The 23,687-nt window shown below is 38.7% G+C and overlaps 1 protein-coding gene across 49 annotated transcripts in view; it reads right to left on the bottom strand.

Moving 5' to 3' along the window:
- Nucleotides 1-23,687, bottom strand: part of CLASP2 (cytoplasmic linker associated protein 2) — a 154,067-nt gene that overhangs the window by 92,815 nt on the left and 37,565 nt on the right. For 41 of the 49 annotated variants that reach the window (XM_074841960.1, XM_074841953.1, XM_074842032.1 and 38 more), the window contains 2 exons: nt 20,075-20,145; nt 380-526 (listed from right to left, as the gene is read on the bottom strand). In XM_074841960.1, coding sequence (XP_074698061.1) covers nt 380-526; nt 20,075-20,145 — 218 coding nt within the window. Of the gene's footprint in view, nt 1-379; nt 527-1,029; nt 1,242-15,205; nt 15,397-20,074; nt 20,146-23,687 lie in introns of those variants that run through there. The other 8 variants (XM_074842292.1, XM_074842270.1, XM_074842280.1 and 5 more) reach the window with 4 other exon arrangements.

Below are 23,687 nucleotides of genomic sequence, written 5' to 3'. Positions count from 1 at the left end.
TTCTGCCACGTGAAACAGTGCAGACCTACAGTAAAAATTTAATCTACACAGACCTACTACAGAATTTCACAGTATATTCATATATACAGTGAGGTGTGGATTCTAAAGACACCCATATATTCATTTCACCAACACAATTGCTATCTCCAGATATTAGTTTTATTTATAGCACGAGAGGCTAAACGTACATTCACAAAAACAGACATGCACACACCTTTACATATGAATAATTACGTAAAACAGGGTCCCTTACTGTTTTCAGCTCCGCAAAAATACTGCAGTCATGAATTAAACATCACCTTCCAAAGTTCTCGGATTTGTGCCTGCTCTGGCAAGGTTTCTGGGAACACCGATTAGAATCTGAATAGCTTTACATTACCTCCAACCTTAGGCCCACCAGCTGATCCTGGCTTTCTTGCACTGTTTGAAGGATTTCCTGGCTTTTTAGGTGCCGGAACCTTGAAGGCTGAAGCAGCTGATGATGGCCTATTTCCATCCACTGACTCTTCATCATCAAAGCTTTTGTCTAGAAAAGGATACATTAAATAAAAATACAACTATTAGAATGGATGCATATTTACTTCCTAATCAGCTCTGTTTCACATTTTATAGAAATTCACAAAATGTATAAATAAAGCCCAGTATTATTCACTTTGTCCTCTCTCTCTGACCTAGGAATAAAATGACAGTGAGAAATAAACAGCATTTTCTACATGTGAAGTTCTTACAAAAATATTATTTTGCCTTCATAATTAACCACTGTAAAACTGAGCATAAAAATGAATCCTACACATTCATTGCCACAAAGGGAAAATATCTTTGCACGGATTGAATATTTTTGCTCATTTCTGAATATCTTCCCCAAAGGAAAGCCCTTAATATATTTTTTATCATTCCAGTCTACCAAAGACAAATGCTTCTCCCTTTTCTTCTTTTACTCATGCATGCATTTTCTGCTACACATCCTCCCACAATGTGTCTAACCAGCACTCCCTGTCTCTTTCCTTCCACCCAGATTTTTCAACTTACAATCACAGATCCTCTTGCAGATCAGCCGCCTCATTCCTCTGATAGCTCTTCAATCCCCTCACCCTAGGACAGACCCAGCACCTGACATGGCCACACGCAGTAAATTCTCAATACTAATCAAAGATTCTATCAAAAACTGCTCGCAAACACCCTAGATCCACCACTGAGATTTGTGCCGGCATCTTTCTCTCCCTTCCCCGCACTAGGTGCCGCACAACCAATGAGCTGCAAGGTGACATCATCTTCTGGGAGTCACCGCCAGAGGAAAAGGTGAAAATTCTCCATGCAAATAAATTCATTCCCACACACAGTATTTGCCACTATTCCAATCCTTCATTAAAAAAATTAGACAGGCAGACAATACTCCAGGGTTTGCACTCCTCTTTCCTATAATTTCAGGTTTGTGTATTTTTAATCAAGAAATAAATTCATCTCTAGTGACTAAATAAAATAGTCTCAATACAAAATATTTAGCCTTCAAAAAAACCAAACCCCAACATATTCCAACAGTAGAATGTAAGCGTTTCTCAATGCACTTAGGGAAGTAGGATTTATCTAAAAGCTTTAGCACAGAAAACATTAGCAGCCTATGGTTCCTATAATAAATAAAATGGGCGAGGCTGAGACACAGCTGCACTACAGTAATGAAAGACCAATTTAGCATATTACCTGCTCTAAAACCTGCTATTCTAGAAAAAAAAAAAAAATTAATTGCAAAGCTTTATCATCTCTGGAATGGTGACTATTTACCCTTTGCTTATTCAGAACTTGCTCACAGTGAAATGTCAACTACACTTAATAATACAGCCTCCCAAAGGAAGGCAGCTTTCATTAAAAGGGTAAAGCAAGGTTTTGTCCAGCAGCATTTGCAGCCCCACCAAACGTTAGAGCACCCCATGTTTAACATGTCCGAGATGACTGCTGCTATAGTTAGTACATTTTCCTAGCATTAGCAAAAAGCTGTGCGTTGCACTAACAAATCTTCATGATTAAAGAAGAAACAAACCACCTCAAGAAACATCTGGATGTATATTGGCAATTTTCACTGACATTACTTCCTTCTCTCCTACAAACACTGCTTTTTAAGAGAATCTTGCTAAGAATAATCATGTTTGGATATATAAACTCTCCGAATCGGGGAAAAGGCATCAGCCTCCCCCCCCACTAGCCTGTGTGTTGCCATGGAAACAGCACTCCCGCTCAGCATACGGGCTGAGGCAGAATACATTTTGATTCCTGCTGCTTTTACTCTTAGGATCTTAAGTAGAACCAGACATCAAGATTTTGAGCAGGGAAAACCACTGATCTAAATGCCAGATTAACTGCAATGAACTAAACACTATAATAAAGTGTAAATAGTAATGGCGTACATCTAGGATACCTGCAACATTACAGGTAATTTTAAAATAGCATTAAGAAATACCTTGTAGATTTTTAAACAGCGTGAATGGATCAACACTGACACACGAATATGCTATCATCAAAACTGATTAAAAGTGAAAATAAGCTCTTCAAATAAAAATGGTTTTGTTGCTGCATTTTTGAATTTGATAACAGAACAGGCTAGACTTTCATGTTACTATCCAACTGCACTACAACGCAGCATTGATATGCAAATACTGCACAAGAAGCTTTTGAAAAAATAAAGTTATTTGCAGTACAATCTTAAAAATGGTAAGTGAGCATTTGGTCATTTTCGCAAAACCTCCCAATCAAGAAAAACCTAAACAACCCCAAACAACAGTGTACTTTGGGAACCAAAAGCTCAGATAATTAATTTTATTGTTACAGAGTTATTCATTAAGGAGTATTGAACATGGAGAATTGTAGAAGTTACTGCTCAGCCCCAAAATGCACAAATAGAATTTCAGAAATACGCAAAGGCAGACATTCCCAGCTACTGACATGATGTGTGAATTATAGGACAATATATTAAACAATGGTCTTGGTAATACTGCCAAATTATTTTGCCTAGTTAAAGAGTGTTCTTTTCCATAAATTTAAAACATTGTTAACACTGGATTAAAAACCCACACTGTGAAACAATTTCATACAGTTTCTTAGTACACATAGACCCCAGCTTTTAAATTTTTTATTTTATTTTTTTTTAAATGTGTGTTTTTGAGAGACATAGAACTGGTCTTAACCACTGATACATGGGCGTTCTTAACTGGACTTTTCATTATTTATGTTAAAATAACTTAAAAATTGATGTACAGCCACTAAAAGTGTTCAAAAATTATAGCATGGTACGGTTAATTTACACATAAAATTAATGGGTGAAAAGGATACGTTTTAATTCTATTAAGGCTAAAGTGATAACACATCTGAGTTTCTTTTGTTGTGGGTTTGTTTTTAAATAAACATGAGCAGGAAAATGTTGTACTATCTTTTACAAAAAACATTTTCCCCACCCTTTTGGGCCTTTTCACTTTTATTTCCCTAGGCTTTAACAACAACATAACCCCAAGTTATCTCTAGGGACATTCCATTTTCAGAAAGATGCTTAACAGTATTTGGGAAGATCTGAAACCTGAAGTCTGTGTTTATAGCAGTTAATGAAACAAAGGCATTGTATTTGCTTCCGGTACGAGGTGCTTTCCATATGCTCTCACTCACGTGCAATGATACACTTGTTTGTAGCCCTCATAAAACCATTTCCATATACTACAGCACAGAGAAACCCCAGCTCGAGGTAGAACCGTTACTCCACAGGGTGTAACCAAGGTGCAGTTCTGCCCAAGCCACCTGAGCCAAACTCGTTTACTACATGCCTTTGGTTAGCCAACAGAGCAGGGCTGGAGCTCCTGATGGCCAACAGGCAGAGCGTGAGGACAGTTGTACTGCCATTATCAAACTGACTGTAATGTTAGTTTCACGCAGTCTGCGAACAAAATTGTTTTCTACAACGGAAGGCCTAAAAGCCTACATATAATTGATATTTCACAACAAATTGATCTGAAGGATACAAACACTTTTTCATTCTAGAACAGCTAGGTAATTTTTATCCTAGGTAATTTTAGAGGCCGAACTCTTTCAGCGTATCAAATCTTACATATGCAAATAAACCTGACAGCTGAGAAAGCGCAATCCAAAGAGCATTTTACAACAAAGCTCTAAGCTACTTAAAAACAGAAATAAAAAGCTGTATGAACTGCTAGCAATGTACAGAACATTTAAATGAAAAACACCACCAGTGAAGGACACTGAACCTCAGTTAAATCTCACAAGACTGTTCTTGTACTTGGTATCTTCATTTCACATCACAGTGGGTAAGGAGAGTTTTTGATGTAAGCACACCCCACAGAGAAGAGCTTGGAATCTAGTATTGCCAAAAGCTCCTGAAGAAACCTGAGGTGCAGCAAAAGTTCTCACTCTGGTGCAACTTCTCTTCCAGATGAACAACTTTGAAGCAGAAAAAAAAAAAAACAAACCTCAAGAAAAGGTGGTTCTTATATTCAGAAAGCTAGAAACACAACATTCAACTTCCAAGCATTAGAAGTTTTCTGAAATAGAGGAAAGAGATCTGTATCGCAGAGGAGTGTCCCACAGGTACTATGCAGCAAGTGAACGGGTATCAAAGAACTGCTGTGCATTTCTACAAAACATTTCTGAGGAGTCAAAGGAATGTTTATAGTAAAAAACCCATCAAACCAACCTGCAGGACTCATCAGACCCTAGAGTTTACCACACTTTCAAAACTTGGGGTTTACCAAAGTTATTCTAAGATTAAATCCAGACACACCTGTTCAATTAGAAACACAGACCAAAACTCTGAACTATTGCAAAAGTTTAAATACTAAAATTCTTAAGAAACAAACTATGCAATATGAACTAAAAATAACTATAAGATATGTCTTTGTGCCTTGTAGCATTACTCTTGGGGGCCTGATTACAAATATGTAGTAGCTGTTTTTTAAAGTATTTAGAGATATCAAAGGCTAAGCATTTATGATCAAACTTGATACTTGAAGAACATTCTAGTACTCCCAATGCTAAAAACTACTAAACAACCTATTTACTGTGATTTGGCTATAGTGCAATAAGGGTACTTACAGATGTATCCAGAGACAAAGGAGAAGCTAAAACTTTTCATATCTTGAGAGAAAAATATTTGATTTTTAAAGAAATTCAATTAAAATATATTACTGCAACTCAACCCTTTACGTTAGCTGGTCTTAAGATTCATAGAACTAATATGACATTTAGTATCTAACATTTTGTAAGTCACGGTCAATAACTGGAGAAATACAGCATCATCTACATGGCTGCAAAAACAGAAGATCTATATTCTATTTGTGCTACTCAGGAGCAGCCAATCAGAAGTTTACAGTAGATGGACAACAGTCAAACCAGAAAACATAGTCTCTTTAATAAAACTGCTTCAAAACTTTGACTTCTGTTAAAAACGTGCCCTTCCTATATCTATTTTCCATTCAAGTACTGCTAACAGATACTAAATGTTTTTGAACTACTAACAGTTCCTCTTTCACACCACAAACTGTTTAGAATGACACCACTGCAAAATCTTGCCCAAGCAAAACAATGACAAGCAGATGAACTCCTTACATTTTCCAAGTCACTCCCACATCCTGGGCCTACCAAAACACTGACTGCCAGTCTCCCTTCAGTGACTGACAAATATAGATGCCATCAACTACTTGGAACATCTGGCACTGGATCACTAGCTCAATTCCAGATGAACTGGTGCAACCAACAACAACTTCTGTCAAGCATGAAAATGAAGCCGCAAGCACTACAGATGCATCAGGTTAGTTGATCCTTCTAATCCATACTTCAAGCCAATGCCCCACATCATTTAGCGAGCACTTTATCCCTTACACATCAGGCATTCCATACAGCTCGAATCTGTTTGTCCTGACACAAAGGACAGGATTCATTTGCCTAAGCACAGTCATCTAAACCCAGTTTAGACAGTCCTGGGTATCCTGTCTGGCCACCAGCTGACATTCCAGAAGGGCACCGATCTCTTGCAGGTCTTGTGTCACGCTTGTTTGCTCCCTGTGGCTAGTGTGGATACTGCAAGGCACCTCAAGTGGCACTAGATCCCTATGTCTGGGCAGCTGAATTGCACCCAAGATGCTTTACATCTACCGTAAGGGCACAATTACTAGACATTCTCCCTGTGGGGCAGCAGGCAGAGGGATCTTGAACCATTAGGACACAAACTCTCATTCAAAACCAAAACTTTGCTCCCCACAATGATGGGGCATGGTTCTTCAGAAAACAACAAAGCGTGGTGACAGGAGTAGCATGAGGCCACGCACTGATGGATTTAACTTTACTCCGTGATTCCTCCTCTGTTTCTCTTTGCATTCCTGGAAGCGGCAACTATACCTATGATTCAGCGCTGGCAAATGGTTCTCATGTTCTGTGCAACGTATTCTGGTGTTCGTCAACAAAAATCACAAGCTCTTACCAAAAGAGACTCCTTTTTCCACTGTAAACTCACAGGGGAGAATAAAAAATGCCAATGACAAAAGTAGCTAAGTAATACAACTTGGCTCAAAAAACCCCCACTGTACTAATGCCAGTTGTAAAGCCAAACATATTCCTTCGCATGCTTGTTTTTCAGTCAGTTCCAGTGGATTAGTGTCTTTGAAAAAAAGAATTAAAAAGGCAGCAAGCACAGGAAAATATTTCTCAGTTAAATCTATGCTGTTGATCTTATCTCAAATTCTGATAAAGTTCCCCTAACTTTTCAACAAGCAAAGCAGAGTACAGCTCTCCTACATTCCATTGATCAGCTACAGCTCACTGATGGAGACTGATGCCAGATGTGCCTTTTTTGTTGTTCTGGATTGTTTTTTTCTAAACATGAATCTAAGCGAATAGGGCAAAAGAAAAGGGTCAACTGAAGAGACTAGACCTGACAGAGAATTTTAGAAAAGAAATATTTAGGAGTGGTAATGGTACTTGCCACAGTAATTATCCACATTTCTAACAGGCCTATTCTAGTGATACTAATAATTTATCCATTTCCCCAATACTTTCATGAAGGAGTATGTTCAGAAGAGATTTAATTCAGAAAAAATATAACATATTCCAGTAGTATTTTCCTGACCCCAAAGAAAAGCTAGTCTCACAGTTCATCTTACTATTGTCTGGCTGAAAGACAAGACTTAAATACAGGTTTCAAACAAAGCTGCAACAAGCCAGAATAAGCAACTGAGCTAATTTGGCTCCCAAGCAAAGCTTTAACCCAATTTCTAGTTCTGTAATATCTCCTTTAAACCTAAGTTTTTTTCTCATTCTTACCTATTAAAGTTGAAGACAGTTTCTGCAAATCTTGGTATATTTTGTACCTTTGCAGCATCTGTAACATTATTTCCACAGTCCAGTCAAATTTGTTAAAATAAATAAAATATTCCTTTAGTCAGCTTTAAATTCTTGCAATCAGACTTTCCTTTGTTACACATTTCCCAAATGCTACTCAGAGAGTAACTTACTGAATACTGGAGGTGCAATCAACACTACTGTAGTTCAGAAATCACCAATTTCACTTTACTTACAGCTTTGCTCAGGGATGTTCAACAGCCTTCTGAATCAACACCTAACAGTCTATAACCTATTAGTAACCAAAGCACAATTTTATCAGAAAAGGGGGAAGAGAAAGGTAGCCAGGGTCTTCAGAATTCATGGCAAGACAACATCTAAAATAGGATTCAAGATTAAATAACAAGATTTTAAAAAGTGCATACCTGCTGTTATTGTTCAGCATTTGTCCTACGTTACCACGTTAGGTCACACTGCACTATGCCCAGCACTGAAATGTTAACAAGTAATGCGTCTTTTGGGCAGGGGGAAGGAAAAAAGTAGAGAAAGAACACAGACATGCTTGGCAGAAGAAACTGAAGACTGATCATTTCTGACAATTTAAACACATTATAGGTTGACTCAGTAGCAGTAACACAGAAGCTGATGGGAACACGCCTCTGCTTTAGCATACCTCAAGTGAAATATGCCTACCTCAGCGCAAGTGTTTTGCTCTCCTATGAAATATTAGAAGTAAAGCTGAGAAGGGCAGTTAACTTGTGAAGCAATCAAGACCTCTGGTAAATGAATGACTACTCCCATAGAAAGTCTCCCTAACCAGACACTGATTAAAATGAAATTAGGTAGTTCATTTAAAACAGTAATAGCCAAAAAGAATGTAAAGGCTTGGAAAGAATTTTTACTTGACGCCCGGTAAATCTGTGAGCCGCAAAACAGACTCATCATTTGTATCAAAAGTTATGGTTTATTTAACTGTTGCAGCCTGCCTAAATTCAGACCTCATTTTTGGCCTAACACTTCACTCCGTTGCTTAAGTTGCCCCCTAAAAAAGCTACCACATCAAGTATTTTTTTTAAGTGTAAATCCCACTACTCACCTTTAAAATATGCTGTAACTCAACAGCTAGTCTTTGCCCAGTAGGCCTGGTTGTATTACTGTCTTCATTACCTAGGCTTCAGAAGTCATTTTATTTCTTTCTCTACAAATTTCCTTTGCTTCTACATCAAGTATCTACTCTCGATAGCACCAATATTTTCTTCCGTGAATCTAATAACCTATTTTTAAACCAATATATTTATTATGAAAACACATTATATTTAGAATCCACTGTCCATAAATTACAATACCATGACTAGCAATATTGATGTATTTAAATTCAGAAAAATGAAGAAAAAGGACCATCGTTTTGGTATTTGTAGGTAAGCCAATCAAACAACTGATACCCATTGAGGAAGAAACCATTCGTGGCATTTCCAATACTTAATTCATTCACACAGAAACATTTAAGAGTTTAATGATTTGATTTTTCAAACGATCAATTACATCGCAGCAAAGGTAATACAAGCTGACATAAGGGCCATGTAATATGTATCATATAATATCAATAAGAAGGTTTACAAACAGTGTACTTCAATAGTGATTTACTATTAGAGGCTGACAGTGACAAATTTACTTTCATCATCAGAGAAATTATTTTATAGCAAACACTTCCATTACTTTTTAGTGTGGCCAGTTTCTGTGTGTTAAACTCAATTTGTATGTTGACAATGCAAGACAGATTCACAAATAAAACATAGGTCCTAGAATCAGAAAGTGTAATACGAACACACAGCAGATAAGAAGTGGAGAGATTTATTTTCTAAATTTATTTTAAATTCCTGTAGTTCAGGAACTAGAAAATAGTATTAATCACTGAACACAAAAACGTGCACACCACAGTACAGAATAAAAGAGGTTAACAGTCTCTGAGCTCACTGACCAACCACATATTCAAAAGTGAAGATTAAGAAATTACAGCAAATTATCTTTAATTTATTTTCAATGCTGCAACTTCACTGTAGGTGACAAAACCTGTGGCTTTAAGAGGATAGACTCTCCTCAAACGGGACTTCTCATAAGAAGCTAAAATACTCCCATCATCTGGAAAATCTGAAGCGTCTGGTATATAGCCAGGCAGCTTTAGTAGATGCCATTTCTCCTCTACTGTGAGAACATCATCCAATCCCAAAATAATATATACTGACTGCTTCCTTCAGTGTTTCTGAATAGTTTGCAAAAATCAACTCAACACCAGAAAGACATTTCAGATAAAAACAATCTACACAGAAATGGTTTTGACCTTTAAATTCAGTAGCAAACCTCATATTGTATAAGCTGACTGACCAAAGGACTTTTATCAGGTCAACACACAAAACAATTTGTAATGATAAAAGAGTATTTCATCAACTATAAATCGACTTATGTTAATTGTTCAGGTGACCATGGAACATCATGGAGCTCTGGACATCTGATGAAACGCATCTAATTTGAAGAAAGTTTCTTCTGCAGCCTGTTAAGAGCCTTGTTCTAGATCTTCATCCCTCCTCCTCACCTTTCCTCAGACTCCAATTATCCGTAATTTGGAAGGCTTTTAAATGTTTCTCAGTTGAAGAGCTTTCACATCAATTACATGCATGCAAAGCTGTATCAGGGAAATTTTAAACTAGTAACCATGAAAATCTTGTTGTCTATACTCTATATAGCTCTGAAACTCCTTTGAGTTTTAAATTGTAGTTACTTCTTCTAAGAATCTACAGGCATAGTTGGTTTTCATAAGGCTCTTTCAAGTTAAGCACTACTCCTCCCTGCTGTCACTACAGAAGTGTATTTTGATGAAGGGAGTTGGGAAAGAACACACAAAACCCAAACCACAATTCTTGAAAACTAAGTTACTTTTATAAATACTATATACAGAGTGGAATTTCTTATGGAGGTGAATACTACACCAGAACCTTCACCTCTGAAGGCACTTCTGACACCTGAAAATGAGCCAGTTGTATCTTACTTGCTCATCACTACTTACTACAGTAAGACTCTATTAAAAATAACAGTAAGGAAAAACTCATACTTAATAAATAACAAAGATGAAAATTAACCCTGCAAGGCAAATATCCAATTAGTCATGAGAAAGAGTCTTGTAACATCTGTCAAAGAAAAGCCTTACTAGACTTTAAATTTCTCCTTGGGCTGTTGGCAATTCTAATGCTTATTTCAAAGCACAGTTGTTTGGGTTTTTTTTAAAAGAAAGAAGAAACCCTTAATATTAGCAATAGCCTGAAAGATGTTTCAAAACAAATAAGGGTATCAACTGAAACACCAAAGAGTTTTTTTTCCTTATGTAACTTGTTCTTAAAAACAAATGGAAACCGACTCCAAAAGCAACCAACACTTCTGGATGCCAGATTAAATGTATCTGGAAATCTTTTCAGTGGACTGGTGTTTCATGTTTAATGAAAACAACCACCGCCACCACCCACAAGTTCCCCAGAACTGAACACCAAAAGTTCCTTGACACTTTAAAAACGTCATTTGGAAAGAGGAAGACAAAACTTACTTGTAGTTGTTATTCTAAAATATTAAAAAAAAAAAAAAAATCGAATGCAGTTATCACTCTAGAATTTGGAGCACTGGTTTTGAAAAAAAACCCGAACTTTGTCATACGTTTGCAGCTTTGTTTTTTAAGTAAGAAATGCTCCGAGTTGCATACTGCTTCCTTGAATTATTTTTTTGGTTTGCATCAGTGTTGAACCTTGCTGTATTCATCCATTCTCCGAGTAGAAACTGTGTCTTTTCATATAGCCCTTGGCTTGTTTACACATTCCATCCTCTCCCACTCGGTTGTTTCACTGTCCCACTGTTCTTTTACTGCTGTTAGCAACAGTACGTGCACTTAACAGACAAAACACCACTCAGAATCTATGTTAATCACTGGGAGTAGCATATGACCTTACAGGAAAAGCAGCTTTGCACTGGTTTGGTTCAGAACAGCAATCGAATTCCAACTCACGGTTTTCTGTCCTTCCTCTCTCAGGCACAGTGAGTAAAGCCACTTCCCAAACCAAAGTGCCCACCAACTGCTAATAATGGAAGAGGAGGGGTGCGGAGCAATCACAGGGAAAGGAGCCAGTGCAGGCGCAGTCAGCATATTAAAAAAACAGGCCCAAAAAGAACAGAAAAGGGAACAAGTGATGCATTTCTATTTCCCAGGAAAAAACTTCTGCTACCATCTTTTTTTTTTTTTCCCCAGGAAACAGCTCTGAATGGTACAAAGCACCACAGTTACATTATATCCTGCCTAGTTTCTAGGCCAGTGTAGTAAATGCTTTATGACCATCATTCACAGGACTCTCGGTTTAAAAAGCCTCTCCTCCCTCTTATCAGAGTAAAGGAAAATCAGAAAAATCAGAAATACACATCAGAAATGCATATGCACTATGATTATTTATATATATATTTTAAATCAAGCTAATCTCTCAAACATCACTATAGCCTCTGTACCTTTACTATGTCCAATCTTTCTTTCAGTCAAAAGTAAAATATTAAAGCTGTACAACACTTACTTTTTTCAGAAATTACTGATCAGATAAAAGATTTAGGAAGACAGTCTTCCCTCAGAAGAACATCAGGGAATGGAAGATAATTGTTCTTGTGCTCTAGGACCATGTATACATTAATGAAGTATTTTGAAAAAAGACAAAACCCATAATTTGATATGCATAGGTAGTAAGATATAAGGATAATTCCTATTCATAAACTGGTCACATATGCTTTATCAACCGAAATCTGACAAGTGCTTAAAGTCATGAAACATCATCACATCGTACGCCATTTAAATAAAAATCCACTAATAAATAGATTTATCTCATTCATGATATGATTCAAAATAGCATACTTCACATATACTAGTGCAACAAATGTGTGCTCCAAATATGTCCTCTTACAAAGCTGATTATATGCTTTTAGATAGCCCTCAAATACCTTATGTCTGGTACTGCAATATGTTTAGTACATCTTAAGAAAACCTATGTCTAATCTTCCCTCTGTGGCTCCTCACAGTTTTAGGCAGATAATTTTGTCCTTATTCTAATTACCTTGTTCAACTGGGAGCAGGACAGTCCCTCACCTACGAAATAACAAAGCAGCATAGCACAGACGGACAACAAGGCGAGAAAGCACTGGTGGAAGCTGCTGAACTACAGTCCCTGAAGAGAACACACAATGTGCCCCACTGCAATTCTGTCAGCAACCTCCTAAACACTCTAATCTGGTTATCAACGGATAAGGGCAGAAATGCATTATCCTCTCCAAGGAGCAAGAAATCCAGCGTGAGGAACTGTTCCTGACTGGTTTTCCTCAGCAGCCTCAGAATACAACTTGCAGGTCAAACACAGACCTACATTCACAGAAGTTTGTGAAACGCCTTTAAGCCTGAGATGGTGCATGCCTTCCCACTGGCACGCATTCAGTACAGTAGAAGTAACAGTCCAATTGTTCACTAGGCCACAAACAGTACTTTTTTTTTTCCCCCCTCTACATTCTTCCAACAAAAGATTGAAGAGCTTGAGACAGTTAACATGGGGGCAAACAGAAAACCTGGCTCTTCCCTTTAATCTTTACCTGAAAAATCAGATTAAGATTCAACTGTTAAGCACATTTTATTTACATTTCTGCTTGTGCTCAAGAAAACTGGAAAAAAAAAATCCAGAAGCTTACAATAAGCCTGTGTTGTGCATTCAAGATAAAATGTTGGAATTACCACCTCTATATAGCATTTCTAAACACACTCTATGCAATTTTGTAACCTATCTAGGATGATTAAGTAAGCAAACCAAATAAAGTAAAAATCTTTTCTCTGAAGTATCTGCACAACACCTTCCAGAAAATCAGCAGTCTCACAAACAGTATGTTAAACATACCTACTGGCCACAACGAAGTGACATTTTGTCAAGAAAAGACATTTCTCAAAGGCTACAGAATCACTAACCTTAAACCAGATTGTTTCTTCTATGTTGCATGTATTAGGAGGATGTACAGGATATTTGCAAAACAAAAGACCATGGCAAAACCTACATTAAATTCAGAAAAACCATCAAAAAGTTGTCTTAATAGTAACTAGGGTTTTGTTTTCCCTAGCAGTTTCATAACACAACGTCAGAAGACTGAATTCCTTGTAAATGTGGTAAGCAGTAGTTTTAAGAGAGACCAACAGCTACATAATCATCCTACACACTGTTAATTGTATCTGGCATTACTGCTCAAAGCTCCTACACAGAACGTCAGCTGACTGCCTGAACAGTACTTCGTTCTTCGTGCCTTTGTTAATGACGAATTGAATTATACAGGAGAGAGCTCCGTGACCACCTTCACTTTATAAACCTCAACCATTACAGAACCACAAAAATCCGATTGGTTTGCCTAGGGAATACAGTTATTTCTTAACATGCTACAACATGCATCCTTAATCTGCAAGTTACCACAATTCATGTTTACACCATGGAGAACTGTGTTGCTTCACAGGAAGGAAACAAAGCCATTCCTAGAAAAAAATCTCAACAAGAAAGAGCTTACTACATGTTCAGTTCTACAAAGACCATGACGTCCCTTGCATCTTGCAGGAGACAAACAAAAAAACAAACACCAGACAACTACCAAATCTTTTTAAACTATACAGTCCTGCCTTCATTTCACTGCTCTAGTCACAGTGATTATCTCTTTCAGTCTCTAAGATACCAAAGAACTAAGTGGAAAAACATACATTTCAGGATGGCTTAAGAAAGGGTCTTTCTCAGGACTCTTAATACTGATGTTTTAGCAAATTCAGATCAAAGGTTCACCTTAATCTAAGTACATGATCTTCGTAACACTATCTCCCTTAATGTTATTTAAAACTACATATATAATCATTTGTAAAAGCACAGCCCTCCTACTACATTCCTAAACTCGCTGCAAGTTGAACACTTCTCAAGTTTCTCTGAAAATAATAATGCATATATAGAAAGTCATCAAGTTATTAAGCTCAAAGAACCTGTCACGCCAAACCAAGAGATGCGATAAAAGATAAAACATATGTCCAGTTTTTAACCAAAACACAATATAGTCTGCATTGCTTTACTGACCTACTTTCCATTGGTTTGTGTAACAATACACTGTGCAGTGAAGAAGACGTAGTAACATCCCACGTCTTGATTAAATATATATTCCTAGCCCTAGAAGCAAGGCACTTCTTTTATGGCTACCCTGAATTACTATCAATTTCTTCACAAAACAGCACAGATGAACATACGCTTGTTTACAAAAGGGTATCGTACATGCAGTCTTATCTTCCAGAGCTGGCTAACGCAAGTAACACTGAGACAAGAGGGGTAAACAGAATGCCAACATCAAAATGCAGAGTGGAAACCGCCAGCCTTGTAAATAATTAAGATCGCGGGCCATCCCAGAAATGCACGCACGGCTAAGGTCTTAAAAAGGAGCGGAGCTGCTCCGCCCGGGGCCCAAGGCAGCCTCCAGCTGCGCGCACCGTCCGCCAGCGGCGGAGTCCTGCGGAAGCCAAGTCCGTCAGGGGAAGCTGTCAGCCCGCCGTACCGCAGCCTTCGCGCACTCAATACAGCCAGACCTTGCTGTGCGAGGCGGAAGACGAGGAGCGGAGCCCGGCGGGCCGCCTTCCCCCCTCACCGGAGGGCATCGCCGGGCGCCGGCGGGCCCCCGCGTGCCCTGACCGCTCTGCGCACCTCGCCGGCCATGCAGCCCCGCGCCTCCACAGCGCTACAAACCGACACCCCCCGCCCCCCCCAGCCGCCGGGCGGGGCGGCGCCGGTGCCCCTCGGCGGCGCGCACTCACCGTCCCCCACAGCCATCATGCCGCGGCGGTGCGGCGGCAGGGGCAAGGCGGGCGCGGCGGGTGCCGGCTCCCTGCCGCAACAGCCGCCGCCGCCGCCGCCCCGCTTCAAAATAGCAGTCCCGCCTCGCGCGGGAACCCCCTCCCCGCTCCGAGCCGCCGCGCCGCCCCGGCCCCGTCCCGCCGGGGACTTTTACTGCGCTCCTCCCCGCCCCGCCGCGGCGGTCACGTGCCCCGCGGGGTCCCGTGTCCGTCCGTCGTCGTCCGGCCCTTCCGGCCCCAGCAACCGGGGGAGCGCAGGCCCGCCCCGGAGAGGAGGGAGGGGAGGCTGCACCCGCGGGCAGCGGTGCGAGAGCCTGCCTGCTGCCTGCCTGCTGCCTGCCTGCGCCGTTGCCTCGGGGAGGGCAGGCATGCCACCAGGGGGAAAAAAAAAAATCAATCAAGAAATAAATAAAATAAAACCACAGGAAGCAGATGATAGCTCGTTGAAGAAAGGTGCCCTTGGACGAGAGGATTTGGAAATCCCCTCAAAACTTTTACAAGAAACAGCTTTTTAAAGCGTGAGTGCTGCAACAGATGCTGGAGAGCATTTTGCAGTGGAATGGAAATGATAATGAAAACCTGCCCAAAACCTGAACTTCTGTTTACAGTTTATGCCCAAATCAGTGTCTTAAGTGACATACTGAAGGTAGAAAGTGCAATCCAATAAAGTGATTTAAAAAAAAAAAAAAAGTAGTTCCAATTTACTTTGTCTTGCCTAAGGAGAAGTTTAAAACGCAGACAGACGCACAACCCTGACACACACAGCGCTTGTAAGCCACACACTGGCAGGAGCACAGTTCCCCACAGTAGTAATTCAAAAACTCACGCAAGTTCCTTAAACTCCAGTGCAAGCATCAGCCTGCTGAGGCCCTTTACTTCCAAATAGGCTTAAATCCACCGCTACGCTTCACGGGTCAGTAAACTTTCCTATTTGAAATTGTAAACCTGCAAGAGTAACAGCTGAAATTTAAAATCATGTGGGTATATTCTGACCATTCGCACTGAGCGAGCAAAAGAAATATCTGTAGCTCAAAACCCTATAAAAGAATCATGGCAGCTCTCACCAGTTTCCGTGTTTCCCAAACTATATACATTCATACTGTGCCATGCTGGTGAGCTCTGTCAGAGTATGTCGTCACTGTCTCCATAGTAACTATATTTCCAAAAGGAAAACAGCAAAGGAAAATAAAAAACAAGAGCAAAATGTGGAAAAACGATACACATTTGTACTATGGATTTTTGCCCCCCCCCCCTTTTTTTTTTAGGAAAATACTAGACTGTATCTTTATCACTGACAACACAGCTCCCCCCAACTGCGATGCTAACATCCCTGTATCCTACCTGTCATGTTTTATGTTTGTAAGGCTAACGCTATGAGGCATACCATTAAAATGGGAAAATTGCACGGGTTGAATAGAGATGTACAATTTATCTTCAGCTCAAATCATTCTGTCTGCTGAATGAGGCAAAGTAGAGGGCTCAATATTATTATTTTCTCTACTTCTCTTTTAATTCCCTGTCTCAAAATGTACGCTAGTACCCGATATAGGAGTGTGTTTAAATTCTTTTAGAGAAAACAGTATTTACAAATCTCAGGCAGCAGAAACAAGTGCTTTTGCAGCTTTGAGATTGGCTGGCAGTTCTGTTTCCATAGAAATGAACATTCATTTGCTGAAAAATGGGGAGGTGCTTTAAAAGAACCTTCTCCAGTTTGGAGGGATACATGTATTTCTGGTGGAGTGAAAGGGCGAAACTAGCAGCATGCCTGGGATTTTTCTTAATAGACAAACATCCTGATATGATACTCTCAAGATGCAACATCATTACGAATGTAAACAAACCCCAAGGTTTTCAGAGCAACTAATTCATTCACGTAATTGACATTAAAGAAATTATGTCTGCTTTTACTATCCACATCTGAGGGCAAAGGAAGATGATGGGGGGCGGGGAATTGGAAAAAAATAAATATCAAAGATCAGTTGGAGAGGCAAGTTAGTAGTGTGATATTATTTAAGACTGTAAGTCACCCTCACCAAGCAAGTTTTGCCCAGTCCCCCTTGTTAGACACAGGGCCTTCTCATTTCTTGGCTTTTGAAACTCCTTGCTACATCCTACCCTGATCATTCCATCCATACTTGTTTCAATACGCTTTTCACCTTGTCTACCCTCCAAGAGGACCTCCCGGTCTCTAATGGTAACTAAGTTGTTGCCCTCCTCCTCTTCACAGTTTCATCAAGGATCAGATTCAATCAGGGAAGATGATAACACAAGACTAAAGGGACTGTTCACACTAGGTCCACTCTAACACGGTCACAGGGGTAACAAATCTACCAGGCGTGCATAAGACTGCAGGTGCAGAATCTTTCCCTCTCCTCCCTGTATTTCTCCCACATACCTAAGCATACCAACACAGTGTTTTTAAAATCTGTCATGTATTTTATCACATTAGTACAAACATATTTTTACATATATATTTGAGTATTAAAATACTATAGAAAACATTCTTGTGTTCAGATTGTTTAAGGCTGCAAGTTTTGAGGTTTTTCTCCCCCCCCCCCCCAATACATGCTGAATGCAGAGACTGAACAACTGACATTAGTATTATTTGATAAAAGAATCCTAAATCACATCTCTGGATTCTCAGAAACTAGGTCAACACAACAAATATTTACTACCACAGCACTGTCACTCAGGACTACAAAGAAGCTGACATCTTCCCCAGCTGGATTAGCAAACCCTTCCCTATCCATCACACACGGAAGAGAACCCTCATCAGTACAGTTAACATATTTGGGAAAGTAACTCAATCTGGCAAAAAGCCATTCCTTTTGCTGGTAAAAAGGTCCACTACAGAACTGCACCAGTCCAATTATATTAAAGCCTGCTGAACAGTTTTTTTGCCCCCACCCTCCCGCACTGGAAACATAACCCTATTCCTCCCTACCTTCCCAAACTCTACTCCGAAATATCCAAAGCACTAAAAAAAAAAAAATCCTCAACACTGTAACAGATATATTTAGACATTAAAATCTGGCCTGTATCCAGAAATGTTTGATAAAGCTCTTAAAAGTTGGTAACAAGGCTACAGGAATTCAACAGTAACTTTCAATCTAGCAGTAAATACAAACTGTCCTTCAGAGAATAATGAAAGACAAAGCCAAGATAAAGCACCAACAATGGAAAAGTATCTTTTCAATAACATTAAAAAATTGTCTAGATGGATGCAACAGATAATCTAGACTCAAGCAAAAATACTGAAACCAACGTATTAGATTCTGTCTCTATGGTATCAAAACAGAATCACAGTAACTTTCACATAGAAATTGCCACCTACAAGACAAAATAAATGGTTTATACTGCTATAGAATAGCATTAATATCTGCATTTTACAAATGAGATAAAAATGGCTTAAAGAAAAATAAAGTTAATCAACTCTCTTAAAATACAGACAAAAAGCTGAGAAGTGCTATGTAAACTAGTCCAGCAATGTTGCATTTATATTTTCATATATATTTAAATTATTTCAATGCATTTATATTCCCTCATGTAACTCTCTCTGTTCTCATGAGACCTACCAACAAATGTAAAATGCATCTCTGAACCTCTCAAACCTGTGCAGCTGTATTAACTTTAAATGCAAAAGATAATGTTTTACCCTTCCACAATAAGTAAATTTACAAGCTAATAGAACATTTATGTAAACATTTCCCCCCAGATTAGTATGTTCTCTTTTGGTTGTTTTTTTAATATTAATCCTTACAAATCTATTTTTGGATTCTGTAAGTGTTCAAGAATAGTAATGTTTTATTTCAAAGCGGAATGCAGCATAGAAACTCTTATTACCTCAAAGAAAAGGTGGTAAAAACACAGTCCTTCAAACATACAGTCTCTTGTTTTCACACTAACAAGGATGAGAATATTTAAAATGAAAAGGTGTATTTGAATACATTAACAAATTATATGCATTCCTCAAAACATTTCTACTCTTGCATAGTTACACTTGTTAGATCTAGCAGAGCCTCCTTTTCAGTCAGCATAGTTGCTTTGAAAGGAAAATGAACATCACAAACCCCTCCCTTATAAAACAACATCTGCTGATTCCTTGCAGAAGACAGACAACGAAGCTTTCAAAAACAACCATATTAAAGCCACTGCCACAACACCTGCCTTGTTGTACGGTTATGTTACAGTCCTCTTAAATTATACTTCTAAGTAAGAAAGAATGATGGGTTTGCTCTTTCATACTATAAAATACTGTATCAAGAATGCAGTAGGAAGCAACAAGGGTTTTCTGCACAACAGGTTTTCTTTTCATGAAATACACCAAAAATAAAGAGCTCAAACTCCGCAAAGATAAGTCCTAACTTCAACATTTAAGTGTCTTTGAGAATGCTGCAGTCGCCTACTTCTATAATTTAAAACTCCATGTATTATAATCATTATTCATCATTTTAACTGAAATCAAACACATCCATCACTAAATTACCATTTTCTTTTAGAAACATACTGTGAGATAGGATAAAGGTTCATCTGATCTTTTTTTCCATGCATGAATACTTTGCAGCATTCTTGTATCCTCTACTAAGCACACATGTAACTTGTTAAAATTCTCTGCTTGTTTCCATGCAGTTTCAACACCTTTTCCAACTGTATTCTGACTGCAGTCCAGCAAATGCTTTAAGTAATACAGTATAAGTTTGTTTCACTGTCTCATTTTCTTAGTATTTACATGTTTCTAGTCATCCATCTCACATCAATAATGCCAGTATTTAAATATTTATCTTGTATTACTCTAAAGCTGATTATAAATACATGATCTTTCATACTCACCAGTGACGCTACTTAAAATCATATTTCCAGAGTTTCTTACTTCATCAAATTTTGCAAAGATTGTTTGCAACCTGTAAAGAACAACAACAAAATATTTTTACATCTCTGAAATGCTCCCGGGTTACTGGTAAAAACAGAAATCAGTTTATTATCCTATATAAAGCAGTAATACAGAATATACAAGGGATTAAGAGTATCAAAAAACAGTTCCTAGAAGACTCCTCTGAAGTTAGTTGACCATCTTCACACAAAAGCACAGAAAATGAAGTCAGCTTAGCAAAGAACAAAACTGAGCATCCTTATTAGTATGATTAAAAATAACCAAAATTTGAAAGTTCAGGTTCAGTAATAGTATATAGTGGGTTAAGATGACTGTGATATTATTCTATTTATGCACAACACTAAAAGGAACTATATAATGTCCATGTGGGAAAAAAATAGGGATTACTATTTAATTTGTTCAGAGACAATTACTAATTTTCCTCAAAATTTTTCTTCCTCAAAATTTCCTCAGTTTTGTTATGAAAATACTTTTGTAGCAGTTTGCACTTCCACAGCAAAAAAAAAAAAGGAAATATTTTTTTCTAAGCTTAAGGTACACTAAATACTTCAGTTATATTCAACACACACACCACTGATTTAAACTCTCACAACAGAAAACACACTGCAAGCGCTTAGCTACATGTAAATAGCAAAAACCAAACAACCCCAAAAAACTCTAGATTTGCAATCTAGTCCCACAAGGTAGAAAATGCTATTCAACATAAAACCCGCCATTTCTCATCACTTCTGCAGAAAATTCAATAAAAGCAGTGGAAGTATCTCAGAAAAAACGTGACGCACACACTAGCAATAGGTTTATACTGACATAATATACCATTCAGCTGCAAACAATTGAGAATATTTTCTTACATTTCTCCAAAGACTTTTTTGCATTTTAGACTACTCAGAATATGGTAATATCCAACATGCACATCAGTTTTAGCTACAAGACTAGCAGGACCAAATCCTGACCTTAAATGCAGAGTTATGAACTACAAATTACATGATGATCTGCAACTCTCCAAACAGGTACAGGTCAGCTACATCACCAGACAGTATTACCCAATTCAAAATTTGCTAAAAGAGTAAATACTGAAAGGCTCTATTTATAACTCACACTCCAAACTATTTTAAGACAAACCAAGAAAAATGGTTAAGAACAGTGCTTGGGTATGAAAATTCTCACCATACATGAAGGAGAGAAGTCACGGACACACCAAGATTTAACTTCAATGTTCCCTATGCACACACCACTTTTACTCAGTGATCCGTGTAGAGAGGCTGTGCGCTCACTGTGCACAGTCTACCTTCTCTGACACACGGCATACCCCTTTCATTCACCCGTACCGCATTTATCTAATGATGAAGAATGTGATAATCATGAAATGCAGACAGACAACAGTATAAAAAGCCTGAGCCTTTCTGTTAGGTGTTGGAAGTGTGAGAAAAGCAAAACAGTGAGAAATCTGTAAAACACATATTTCCTTGACACAGGGTGCCCAGAATAAACACAGGACGGGATGGAGGTCCAGTGATTTGTGTTTGTCGTGGTGCCAAGGAGGAATGCGAAGCGAGGTGTAGGCCGCGCGGTCCCATTCTTTTGCTTTTCTCAAGGATAGATTTATCTCCTGCTCTACCGCTTCCTTTCAAGGGATGGTTTTTGTAGTAGTCAGCCGACCTTGTTTCTCATCCTCACTTTTTTCCCACAAAAATCAGCGCATCCCTCACACCAAGCCGGCCTTGTTTCTCATCCTCCCTCTTTTTCCCACAAAAACCAGCTGTTCCCCTGGCACCAAGGAATGTACTGTGTTACTCAAAAGATAATAGCTTGACTACAGTCCCGCCCACTCACACAAGATAAATACTACCGCGAGTTTGTACCCAAATTGGACGGATGATAATCCAACACCAAACTGGAGGGACAGATCAACGGGTTTGTGCTCTCGCCTCCCACCCTAAGAAGGGACGCCTTTTGGTAAGATTTCCTCGGCTATGCCGAGTGTTTACCTGGGAATTTAGTGTGTGTGATGGCAATCATTTTTCTTTTGTGTAGTGCTATAGAGCCACCCTGCAGTCTGTGCATTTATCGTAGGCAGTCAAAGAATGTAGATGTTGCATGAAAATAAACCGTACTATTCGTGAATCTGACTGCTTCTGTTGAATGCAACCAGACCTAGAGCCTACAGGCTGTTCGTGCATCCGGTCAGACCTATAGTTACAGCCCTAATTAGCATACCTGTTAAGAGGTAAGTCCAGCCACCCCTAGCCCCTCTAATCTCTGAGGACCGGCTAGAATCTAAGGGGACTGACCTCTTATCAAATTAATTTATCACCTTAAATGCAACACTTTCCCCCCACTTTCCAATGGTTTAGGACTCCAAAAATGTGTTATTTTTACTTTCCAAATGCTTCAAAGCAATCTGCTACAGGGCAAATTTGTCCTGGACTTAACAGGCCCACAGTAAGAACTACCTGGATTTAGCTGAGAATTCCACAAAAAGGCCTACCCTACTGCAGGCACCTACAAAAACAAAACCAAAAAACCTCTTAATTGTGTAAGTCAGTAGGCTGTAACACAAACCAGCAGTTATTCCACCATCTCAACTTCTCTCAAAACTATATGTAGCTCAGCAGTAGTTTGCCTAATGTTCCCCTAACATACTTGTCAGTCTTCTCTCTGGAACTTATTATCCTCTCCCTTTTGCACCACCATTGCATTTACAATCATCACAGCCACAGCAAAATGTCTGAAATGGCAGCAATTCACAAATGACAGACTACGTTGCTTTAGTATTAAACCTCAGTCTTTTAATGAAAAGGTCAATTTGTAAACCAAATGCAATTTATACCAAAATGGGGTTTTTTTGTACTTAGACTTGAAAAAGTAAAACTACAGTTAATATATGAAATGCTTCTTGGGTACTAGCATTTACTAATGACACATGGAATCCCGTTAACATGCTATGTGCTCTCAAACACACGAAGCGAAAAGTTCACCCAAGAATCAATATACATAGTAATGCATTATGCCATCTTGCTTTCAAAAAGGAAGTTAATGTATTTGCTTTGTATGTACCATAGGAAGTATTTTTACTGTTTACTAGCGATCACGAACACCCCTCGATGCTGCTGGATTCCATACCAAACACTGCATTAACAGTTTGTCTAGTTAATGAGGAGGACTTAACACTACATCTGAAAGGCTGAAACTGTTATCCCTACAGAAACTGAACATGAAGATTAGAGAGATTAACAGATTTCCTTTAAAATTTCGCTTTATTTTTTTATATCCTGTGAGGCTAATGTTATGCATTTGGCACACATCTTTTAGAGAATTCAAAAGAGGAAAATATTTCCTGCTCTTCTGAACTTAGTTTTCAAAAATTCTTTCCTGAGTGTTTAAAACTGAAGAGAAAACCGAAATGCTTTGTTATAAATATATTCTAATAATGCACAGGTTGCCTCTCCCTCTGGGCAAAATATCTGACAAAGTACTAACTATGAACATTAAAAAATGTGTTTGTCAGCACTGCATGATATGTAGTCAGTGGTGCAGGCTAGAGAACACCAC

This window comes from Strix aluco, chromosome 1 (genome assembly GCF_031877795.1).
Source record: "Strix aluco isolate bStrAlu1 chromosome 1, bStrAlu1.hap1, whole genome shotgun sequence".
NCBI lineage: Eukaryota > Metazoa > Chordata > Aves > Strigiformes > Strigidae > Strix > Strix aluco.
This window is presented reverse-complemented; position numbering and strand designations above follow the sequence as displayed.